Raw genomic sequence first — 11,091 nt, forward strand, 5'->3', positions numbered from 1 at the left:
TTAAAAAGTGAAGTTAAAAATACATAATACAAAGACAAATACATAGAAAATGTTTTACCTTCACTTTTTAAAAAAATCAATTGAAAAATTGAAAAAATCAATTATTTTAAAAACAGCAATTGAATAAAATGCAAAGATTATTTCAATATTTTTTTCATGAGTTAAAATTTAGGGGTTCAGGACAGCCACCTCCCAATTGCAAGTACCCAATAAATGATGATGTTATATATATATTATATTATTGTGGGTTTGAATCTAAGATTTGAATACAAAATGCTTTTAAATGTGTTTTTTTTGGTTGTGGGACAAGATTTTGCACCAATTTTGTAGAATGGCTCTTTTTTTTTTTACCTTTTTGATGCTTTATGTTGCATATTAGTTTGTATTTCACTGAAGCAAGGCTGCCTCTTTTACAGGAGCTGAGAGAGGAGATTGATTCCCGTTTGTCAAAAGTGAACGACATTCGTTATGAGCCACATCTGCTTTCTAAAGATGACGATCGACTGAAGCATCATGGCCAGATTGGTGAGAGAAATAAAAAAGTCCCTAGCAGTTCTCTTCATAACACTATTGTAGATGTGAACACTTATTCCTGGGTTTATGTTTGTGCAGGTTGTTATAATTACCTCTTCAGAATGCAAGCATTAGATGCCATCAGAGACTCTGGTAAGACCTTCCTTTAGCCTGTGTGCATTTTAATGCTGTTAAGTAAGTTTTAAGATTTATAATATGCTGTGTATGAAAATCCAAAATTATTTTTTGTAGCATTTTTTTATTTGGCTTCATTCAGTATTAGAGCCAAATGTATTTTAGTTTAGTTATGTTAATTTTTGTTTATTGTAGTTTTATTTATCTGTTTGCTTGTTTATTTATTTACATTCATGATACTGCCATATATTTCACTCAGTGAGATGTTTTGTTTTATGTTTATGAAAGTCTTTTTTGCTCACAAAGGCTGCATTTATGTAATTAAAAATACAGTAAAAACAGTAATATTTTGAAATATTATAACAGTTTAAAATAACACATTTTCTATTTTAATACATTTTTAAATATAATTTATTTTTGTAATGGCAAAGCTGAATTTTCAGCATTGTCTTCAGTGTCACATAATCGCTCAAGAAATGTTTCTTATGATCATTGTATATATGTATTTACACATTGTCGTTCAAAAGTTTGGGATCAGTAAGATTTCTAATGCTTTTTTAAGTCTTTCTGCTTATCAAGGCTGCGTTTATTCAATTAAAAATACAGAATAAAACAGTTATATTGTGAAATATTATTGCAAATAGTGTATTTTATTTTAATATACTTTAAAATATAATTTATTCCTGAATTTTCAGCATCATTACTCCAGTCTTCAGTGTCACATGATCCTTCAGGAATCATTCTAATATGCTGATTTGAAATCACTGTTAAAAATAGTTTTGCTGCTTAATTTTTCAGGATTCTTTGATGAATAAAATGTAAAAAATAACATAATTTAAATAAAAGTCTGTTCAAAGTTTGAGTTCTTTCTTATTTTCTTTTAAAGAATTTATTTTTATTCAGCTAGGATGTGTTAAATTGATAAAAAGTGATTTTTAGTTTGAATAAATGCTGTTCTTTTGAAATCTTTATTCATCAAGAATCCTGAAAAAAAAATGTAAGCAGCACAACTGTTTGCAACAAAGATAATAAATCAGCATATTAGAATGATTTTTAAAGGATCATGAGACACTGAAGACTTTGATTCACAGAAAAAAAAATATTTTAAAGTATATTAAAATTGAATTGCAATAATATTTCATAATATTACTTTTTAACACATTAAATTATTTTTAATAATAATTTAAGTTATTTCATAACAAAGTAAATGTGTTTTTGATCAAATAAATGGAACTTTGATGAACATAAGAGACTTTCTTTTAAAAAACATCCCAAACTTTTGCAGTGTATATAATTTGAATTTTTTTTAAACAATATAAGGCCCAATCCCAATTCTATTTTCTACCCCTCCGCCTACCCCTCGCCCCTTCCCCTTGTCCCTTGAAACAAAGTGTAAAGGGGAAGGGCTAAAATATTTCCCCTAAGAAATGGGACACCACTACAACACTGTGATACGTCATCATACGTTGTCGCTAGTTCCTAATGTTACGTCAGAGGACATGCGCAGATGTTTATCACTCATTCTAAGATGTCAAAATGTTGTCATGTTGCAAAAAGTACAAATGTACGGTGTACGCACCGTTCATTCACATGTGGCCGTAAGCAAAACAAACAACGCATTATCACATGCGCGGCAAATTGCCAATCAGTGTAGTGGTGCCTGGAGAAGTATATATGCTTCATTTGTGAATTTCGTTTTGAACTTTCTATTTGAATGCATTCGTTTTCTGGATCCTTGGACTAAAATGTTTACAGGGGTTCACTGGTTTAAGTAATTTCTGATCGTAAAAATCAGCTTCTTTTTATTTGTAAGGTATCGTTTTTATTATTATGTACTGATTTAAAGTGCCCCTATTATGCCTTTTCAAATATGATATTTCATGTAGTGTGTCATGTAGCTGTATGTGAACATAAACTATCCGCAAAGTTGTGATGCCGACAGTGCACTATAAATGAAGTTTTTGTCTAACAAAAAAAAAGAGTCGGCTCACATTCGCCTAAACGAGTCGTCAGCAATTCGAATCTTTTTTCTGTAACGGCCACACGTCACGAGCTACACATTTGCGTAATGTCCGCCCACGTTCAATTTCGCGAACAACTTGCCCGCCCACAAACAGTAGGCCTACCATTTTCACGTGGATTAACGTTACATCATGTCAAGAAGACGCCCTGCGCTGTGAGAGTGAATTTGTTTTATATGCCCTTCCGAAAGATGAAACTACCAAGAATGAGTGGTTAACATTAATTTTTTCAACACCTCAGCAGTCCAATGCCAATCTTGTGTTGTGTTCGCGTCATTTTACTGATGACTGTTTTTCCAATCTTGGGGAGTAACGTTACAACGCGAGATTCACCAAACGCTTGGTTTTAAAAAATGGATCAGTGCCCAGTTTATTTGGACCGGCTTGCTCCTCTGAACTTCTACCTGTAAGTATGATTAATAATTGATGGTTGTATTTTCTAGCGATCGTTCAAAATACGTCTTTGTGTACGTAATGGTGTGTAACAACCCCGCACATGTCTTGGTAACCGGCTAACTTGCGTTTCTGTAGTTCTGTTGTTCAGCTGTGAGTGCAATGTAGTCTAAAAATTGTGATTGATGCAGCTTGACTGTCTGTCTGCCTTATTAGTTTAAGTAATGATAAACGATGGCTTAACGCAGTGTTATGGGTTGTACGTTACAGTGTTGAAGTTCACAACGTAGAGGTGTGCCCGGTTCGCTTACAAACAGTTATAATATGACACCCACTGAGAAACGTCCTGCTCCAGTCGTGCTTGCAAAACAGTTTCTTGTCGATGTGCCACTTCAACCGTTTCATCGTCAGACTCCGGCTCGAACTGATAGGGTAAAATCGAGGCTATCTTTTCTATGCATTGACAGGTCTCCACAGCTGTCATTCAGTTATGCCAATGGGCGTTTCGTTTTGCGCTGAAGCGGTAGACCAATCCAAAAGGACTGCACCATCTGACCAATCACAGCAGTGAGGGCTCACTGAAAGGAGGGGTTTAGAGAGACTGATTCTTCGAACTGCTTCACACGAGTCGTTTACGAATCATTTAGAAACGGGGTAAAATTAAATCTAATTTTTGAGAAAACTAAAGTGTTTTTTGAACTTGCATACATGTAAACCTGTTTTAAGAGACTATTACAACAATATTAACTACCTTTAACATGGCATAATAGGGGCACTTTAAATTACTGGTGCGTTGAGCGGGCGCATTAGGCGCAATCATTAAAGACATTTCAAAGCAAGCCGGCTCCACGGTCCTGACTGCATCATCACTGCCTTTATTGGGTGTTTTGAGCGAATATTTACATTTATTCACATGACTGGATGCGGTGGACTGCCATGATTTTGGCGAATGCAGGACACTACTGAATAATGCGCATCAGAGGGGATTTAAAAAGTGGAAATTGCCGTGCCACTGGTCTTTCATGTTTCTAACATGCAGTCAAGTGTATATGACATAAAAATATATTTTGTAATATCGTGCAATCAGTGCTATCTGCTAGCAAACTTTAGCGATTTTTTTGCAAACGTTTATTTACAAAACAACACCATAAACACAAACACAAGATTGAAGGTAATATAAATATAATTAAACATTGTCATGAAAATCCTTATTAAAGGCAAAAATTACTTATATTTACGAGTCTGCTTGCTCGAGTGAGCAGCCATGTTGGAAATTTCTCTTAGCCCTTCGTTTGAAGTGAGGTCCTGAAAAATCTTCGTTTGGAGGGCTATCTGGCCCTTCCCCTTACCCCTACCCCTCCAACCAAAAGAGAAATGAGACACCCCTACCCCTTCACGTGAACGCGCCAAACGGAGGGGTAGGGCTAAGTGTAGGGCTAAGGGGTAGAATTGGGATTGAGCCTAAATGTCTTTACTGTCACTTTCTAATGCAGCTTAATGCATCCTTGCTGAATAAAAATAGATAATTTCCTTTGAATAGCAGTGTACATTATATTTATAATCATTTAGTTAAATCTTTATAATAAACTTAAAGAAAACTGTATGCGTACAGGTCTAGCCCAATCTAATGTGAGCTGTTTTTGTCCCACCAGTAGATATCCCGTTTCATGATTTGTGTCACAGTGCCAGTGCTCTGACTGGCCGCCGCTACAAGAAATGGCTGCAGGACCTGCGAAACTCTCACTCTCTGCTCAAATCAAGTCACAGTGCGCTAATAGATCGCTTACTAGAGGGCTACGACAACGCTCGACATGGGACCGGGGTAAGTCCGAAAGTGTGTTAAATGCTTATGTACCCCAGGGGGCGCTGCAGGACATATATCAGAGGCATGTGTTTTTTTTTTTCCTGTAGGTGTTTGGTGAAGCAGAATTTATGAGGTACAAGGACGATCTGGCTGAACTGGCTGCTGTGTAAGTGCTGCTGTTCAATTCCTGCTGTCTATCTTTTAAATTATCCCTCTTCTTACTCTGTTCTACCTCATTTCTCCACAGTGTGAAGATCCACTCCAGCACAACCAGTCTAAACCAGCAACACCAGTCAGCAGCTAAAGATCTGACCAGCTCTCCTGGCCCTTCCTCTGCCTCTACCATACAGGTTACATACCTGCCATCCACCGGACAGCGCAGCAAGAGACCCAAACACTTCCTAGAGCTCAAAAACTTTAAAGACAACTATAATACACTGGAGAGCACACTTTAGAGAATGAAACCTTTTTGAGGAACTGTGTAAATGTACTTCAGAAACTGTGAATCAGAAGCTCACTGGAAAATCCTTCATGTGGAAATGAAAACAGTGGAAGATGCCTTTAAAGGCCACAAATCACATTGAGAATGTCGGAATGACCTAATAAATGACAGAATCTGTGGGATAAATGTCAGTGCAACTGCTTTGAGAGCAATGGGAGAATGTGATGCTTGTAATGTTTTTTTCTGATGAAGCTGACAGGCATTTTTTCTAATGTTAAAAATTTCTGTTTACCAGCTTTTATATGCGAGAATGGCCTTTTAATGTGAACAGGTAGTGTAAAGTTTATCTTTATTGCCCAAAGAGCACTAACAAAGCACCCTTTGGATGAGATGATATAATTTCTACTGGAATTACTTTTCTGGTAGAAACACGTGTTAAAAACAGCTGAATGGACATTAAAATGTACTCACCCTTCACCTGTTTCGAACTTTTATGAGTGTATTTCATCTGGTGTGCACAAAAGGATATATTTTGAAGAATGTTGGTAACAAAACAGTTAATTTTGACTTCCATTTTTTCCATGCTATGTAAATCATGCCACGGTTTGCCAGCATTCTTCAAAATACCGTCTTTGTGCTCAACAGAAGAAAGAAACTCTTACAGTTTTGGAACAACTTTAGGCTGAGAAATGATAGAATTTGTGTTTTAAAACTAAGCCTTTAGCTACAAAATTGTATACTAAGACTAATTCAGCATGAGGTTTTCTGTCTTACACCCATGAGAAGAGTTGTGCAGAGGACGACCATCATTCTAACAGAAATTGGGAGAGAACAATATTAACTTCTGTACTACTGATGATTTCTTTTTAAGTGCAATTTTTTTTTTTTTAATGAGTTTATGTAAATGTGTGTATAGGAAGAACAGTGTGGTTTGAGTCATGAAATGATATGGTTGTTGTCATGTTAATGTGGCTTAATGAGTTATGAGAGCTTGTCTATGTTGACTTTTACTGTATTCTAACATCTCATCAGAGGTAATAAAGTGTCTGCGTCATCTGTACCTGCACTTCTTTGCCTGTAGGGGTCTTTACTAACATCACATCACTGGTTTGGTATGTAATCCAGGGCTGCCCAATCCTGCTCTGTTCCTGGAGATCTACCTACCTGTTTAGTTGCATTCAGTTCTAACCCTGTTCCAGCACACCTGTCTGGAATTATCTAGTGCTTCTGGGGATCTCAGTTAGCTGGTTTAGCTGGTGTGTTAAATAAGGGTTGGAGTTTAACTTTGCTGGAAGGAAGAGCTCCAGGAACAGGACTGGGCACCCCTGATGTCATCTATTCATTATTTTTAGCTTTTTTAGCTTAATCATTTTTTTAATTACATTTGATAATAGGCTTCCATGTCATTTGAGACAGCTGTTTCAGACAGTAAGCTATTATTTAAATAATTAATACATGCAATTACAAAACTTTGTGGCAGTTAAACATTTTTTGTTTTTGAAGGAATGTTTTTGTCATAAGCTCACCAAGGCTGCATTTATTTGATTTAAAACAGTAGTATTGCAAAATATTATTCTAATTGAAAACTTTTCTATTGTAATATAGTTCAACGTTAAAGGGTTAGTTAACCCAAAACTGAAAATTCGGTCATTAATTACTTACGGTTATGTTGTTCCAAACCTGTAAGACCTTTGTTCATCTTCGGAACACAAATAAATATATTTATAATAAAATCCGAGAGCTCTCTGACCCTCCATAGACAGCAAGGGTCCTTCCACGTGCAAGCTAGAGAATATTTTTTGTGCGCTAAATGCAGGGGTGTAATTAAAATAGTCTCAATAAACTGTATTAAAACAGACTTTTACAGTAGTGACATGAAAATGCGGGACTTTTTTTCCATAAAGTTTACTAATTTACAAAGAAAATATAATAAATATTATATATATACAGTCAAGGCCGAAGTTATTCATACCTCTGGCAAATTCTTACTTAAAGTTACTTTTATTCAACCAGCAAGTTTTTTTTTTTTAATTAGAAATGACAGCCATCTCCCAGAAGATAAGACGATGTTCAAGAGGCATCATTGTGGAAAAAATTATTACTTATCTTTTATTTACTTTTGAACATGTCCAGAATTATTCATACCCTTCTCAATAATTAATAGAAAAGCCTTTATTGGCTATTACAGAAATCAAATGCCTCCTATAATTGCTGACCAGCTTTTTGCATGTCTCCACTGGTATTTTCGCCCATTCATCTTTAGCTTTGAGCTCCAGCTCTTTCAGGTTGGAGGGTCTCCTTGCCATCACCCTGATCTTTAGCTCCATCCACAGATTCTCAATTGGATTTAAGTCAGGACTCTGGCTGGGCCACTGCAAAATGTTAATGTTTTTGTCTGCTAACCATTTCTTCACCACTTTTGCTGTGTGTTTTGGGTCGTTGTCGTGCTGAAATGTCCACTGATGCCCGAGGCCAAGTTTCTCTGCAGACTGCCTGATGTTGTTGTTGAGAATTTTGATGTATTGCTCATTTTTCATGGTCCTGTTTACTGTAATTAGTTTCCCTGGTCCACCGGAAAAAAAAAAAAACACCCCCAAAACATTAGGTTCCCACCACCATGTTTGACAGAGGGGATGGTGTTCTTAGAGTTGAAGACTTCTCCTTTTTACGCCAAATGAAGGATACATCAAACAATTAAATTTTTGTTTCATTTGACCATAAAACAGAAGACCAGAAGGCAAGGCAAGGCAGGGCAAGTTTATTTATATAGCACATTTCATACACAATGGTAATTCAAAGTGCTGTACATAAGAGGAATAGCGTAAAAATCATAGTCATAAAAATTTAAAATAATAATCACACAAACAGAACATTTTAAATGATTTTAAAATTGATTTAAATTAATTAAAACAGTAGAAATGGTTATCACACTAACAACAATAAAAACAGAAAAATTGATTTTTAAATTAATTTGCACAGTAAAATGATTATACATAAAATAATGCAGTCTGTTCGGACGTAGCACAGTGCTCATTCAATAAATGCACAACTAAACAGGTGAGTTTTCAGTCTGCATTTAAATGTGGCTAATGTATTAGCACATCTGATCTCTTCTGGAAGCTGATTCCAACTGCGGGCGGCATAATAGCTAAAAGCGGATTCCCCTTGTTTTGTGTGAACTCTTGATATTACTAACTGACTCGATCCTAGTGATCTGAGTTGTCTGTTAGGTTTATATTCAGTGAGCATATTTGCAATGTATGTAGGTCCTAGGCCATTGAGTGCTTTATAAACAAGTAAAAGTACTTTAAAATCTATCCTAAACATAACTGGTAGCCAGTGTAAGGACCTAAGGACTGGTGTAATATGCTCTGATTTTTTGGTTCTAGTCAGAATCCTGGCAGCAGCGTTCTGTATGAGCTGCAGCTGTCTAATGGTCTTCTTGGGAAGGCCAGTGAGGAGACCATTACAATAGTCCACCCTGCTGGTGATAAAGGCATGAACAAGTTTCTCCAAATCTTGACGGGAAACAAAACATCTAATTCTTGCAATGTTTTTGAGATGATAGTATGCTGATTTAGTTACTGCTTTGACAAGAAGTCTTCTTCTTTGTCCAGATGAGCATTTGCAAAGGCCAAGTGGGCTTTTGGGTGCCTTATCTGGAGAAGTAGTGTCCTCCTTGGTCTGTGTCCGTGGAACCCAGCGGTGTGCAATGTCTGTTGGACTGTCTGCCTTGAGATGTTGCCACCAGCAGAGCCCAGATTCATCAGGATGGCCTTGGTGGTGATCCTTGGATTCTTTTTTTACCTCTCTCACTATCCTCCTGACCAGCACAGGTGTCACTTTTGGCTTCCAACCACATCCTCTGAGATTTTTCACAGTGCGGAACATCTTGTATTTTTTAATAATACTTTGCACTGTAGCCACTGGAACTTCAAAACATTTAGATATGGTCTTATAGCCCTTTCCTGACTTGTAAGCAGCCACAATGCGCAGCCGCAGGTCCTCAGTGAGCTCCTTTGTCTTAGCCATGACTGTCCACAAACCAACAGCAGAGAGCTTCTGTTTATCACCTGTTGAGTTGATTAAAACAGCTGTTCCCAATGAATCAGGGTAATTAGGATGCTTTAGAACAGATTGGACTATTTGGAATGGTATAGAACTTTGGATTTTCTCATAGACTGTGACAGTTTGCAAAGGGTATGAATAATTTTGGACATGCCACTTTTTGTTCAAATGTAAATAAAAGCTGAGAAATATTTTCTTCCACAATGATGCCTCTTGTACATCGTCTTATTATCTTTTGGGAGAAGCCTGTGTAATTTCTGGTCATAAAAAAACTTGCTGGTTGAATAAAAGTAACTTTAAGTCAGAATTTGTCAGATGTATGAATAATTTCACACACAAACACCACAAGGTTTACAATAAGAAAATTTCATCATCTTGGTTGCAAGTGTATAACAATGTTAAATTCATAAACTGACTTTTATATAAATTTTATATAAATATATTAATCTTTGCGTGCATACACACACACACACACACACACACACACACACACACACACACACACACACACACACACACACACACACACACACACACACACATACAAATATATGAACATCAAATCCTTTGTTTTTCCATCAAACGTATTCTAACATTTGGTTGAATAAAAATGCTTGGACTATATATTTAAAAATTACCTCAAGTTGGCATCAGTTAGCTAGCCAATTAGCATCAGCTAAAAATGTTTTTCAAATAGGCTATTGTAATCTTGTAATTCATAATGATCGAATATATTCTTTTTAATTTTAAGATAAGACTGTACTCTGATTTTACTCTAAATGTCTAAGGCAAATTGTTTTGTCAGACTGGGGGGCATTGTTTTTGTTTTCTACCCAAGGGGGCATTTTACCCCAACCTTGGTGCATTTTTTTTTTTTTTTGTTAAAAATCTAATAAAGTCTTGGTTTATAATTTTATGCTATTGTCACTAAAACTATGATAACTATTCAGGACACATTTAATTTTTGTTTCACAGTCAAAATTACATAACATTTCCCCCACTCTACCCTAAAATGTAATTTAATCCTTTGATGCAAAGCTGAATTTTCAGCAGTCATTACATCAATGTCACATGATTCTTCAGAAATCATTCTAACATGCTGATCAAACAACTTGAAGATGAAATATGGAAACAAGTAATGTAAGAATAAAATAACACCCTATTGTCAGGGTTGCCATGTTTTCACTACAAAACTCTGAAACTACGTTCCTCTGATTCTGGCCTTCTTGCTGTCCCTCGGTACCGCCTCTCTTCAATGGGGGGCAGATCATTTAGTGTTATTGCACCCAAACTCTGGAACTCTCTACCACGCTCACTCTGTTCTGTTAATAATATCTCAGAATTTAAATCTTTACTCAAAACTCACTTGTTTTCTGAATGCTATACCTCTAATCTGATAAACTGACCATTTTGTTTGGTCAATCTGTACTCTCCATATCTGTCTCTTAGGTTTTGTCTTGTTTTTCCAGTTTGTTATATTTGACTTCTTGTACGTTTGTTAACCTAATGTTTCTCTACTTGATTGTTGTTTCTTTCAATGTCTGTTCGTATTATCTCTTCTTTGTTACATTCATTGTAGAGTGTCCTTGAGCTCTGGAAATGCGCTATATAAATAAAAATTATTATTATTATTATTATTATTAAAACCTGCCCAATTGCTTTAAAATTCAGTATTCCAGGGGATAAATATTACGTTATTGAAGCGGGGTCATTTC

General features: G+C 36.0%; 1 protein-coding gene across 1 annotated transcript in view; it reads left to right on the forward strand.

Moving 5' to 3' along the window:
* Window positions 1-6,374, forward strand: part of c9h1orf43 (chromosome 9 C1orf43 homolog) — a 9,557-nt gene extending 3,183 nt beyond the window's left edge. The window contains exons 2-6 of the mRNA XM_073847802.1: window positions 417-525; window positions 613-666; window positions 4,715-4,884; window positions 4,974-5,032; window positions 5,114-6,374. Coding sequence (XP_073703903.1) covers window positions 417-525; window positions 613-666; window positions 4,715-4,884; window positions 4,974-5,032; window positions 5,114-5,321 — 600 coding nt within the window. The 3' untranslated portion in view covers window positions 5,322-6,374. The remainder of the gene's footprint in view (window positions 1-416; window positions 526-612; window positions 667-4,714; window positions 4,885-4,973; window positions 5,033-5,113) is intronic.
* Window positions 6,375-11,091: the final 4,717 nt, after the last annotated feature.

Source organism: Garra rufa, chromosome 9 (assembly GCF_049309525.1).
Source record: "Garra rufa chromosome 9, GarRuf1.0, whole genome shotgun sequence".
In the NCBI taxonomy this organism is placed as follows: domain Eukaryota; kingdom Metazoa; phylum Chordata; class Actinopteri; order Cypriniformes; family Cyprinidae; genus Garra; species Garra rufa.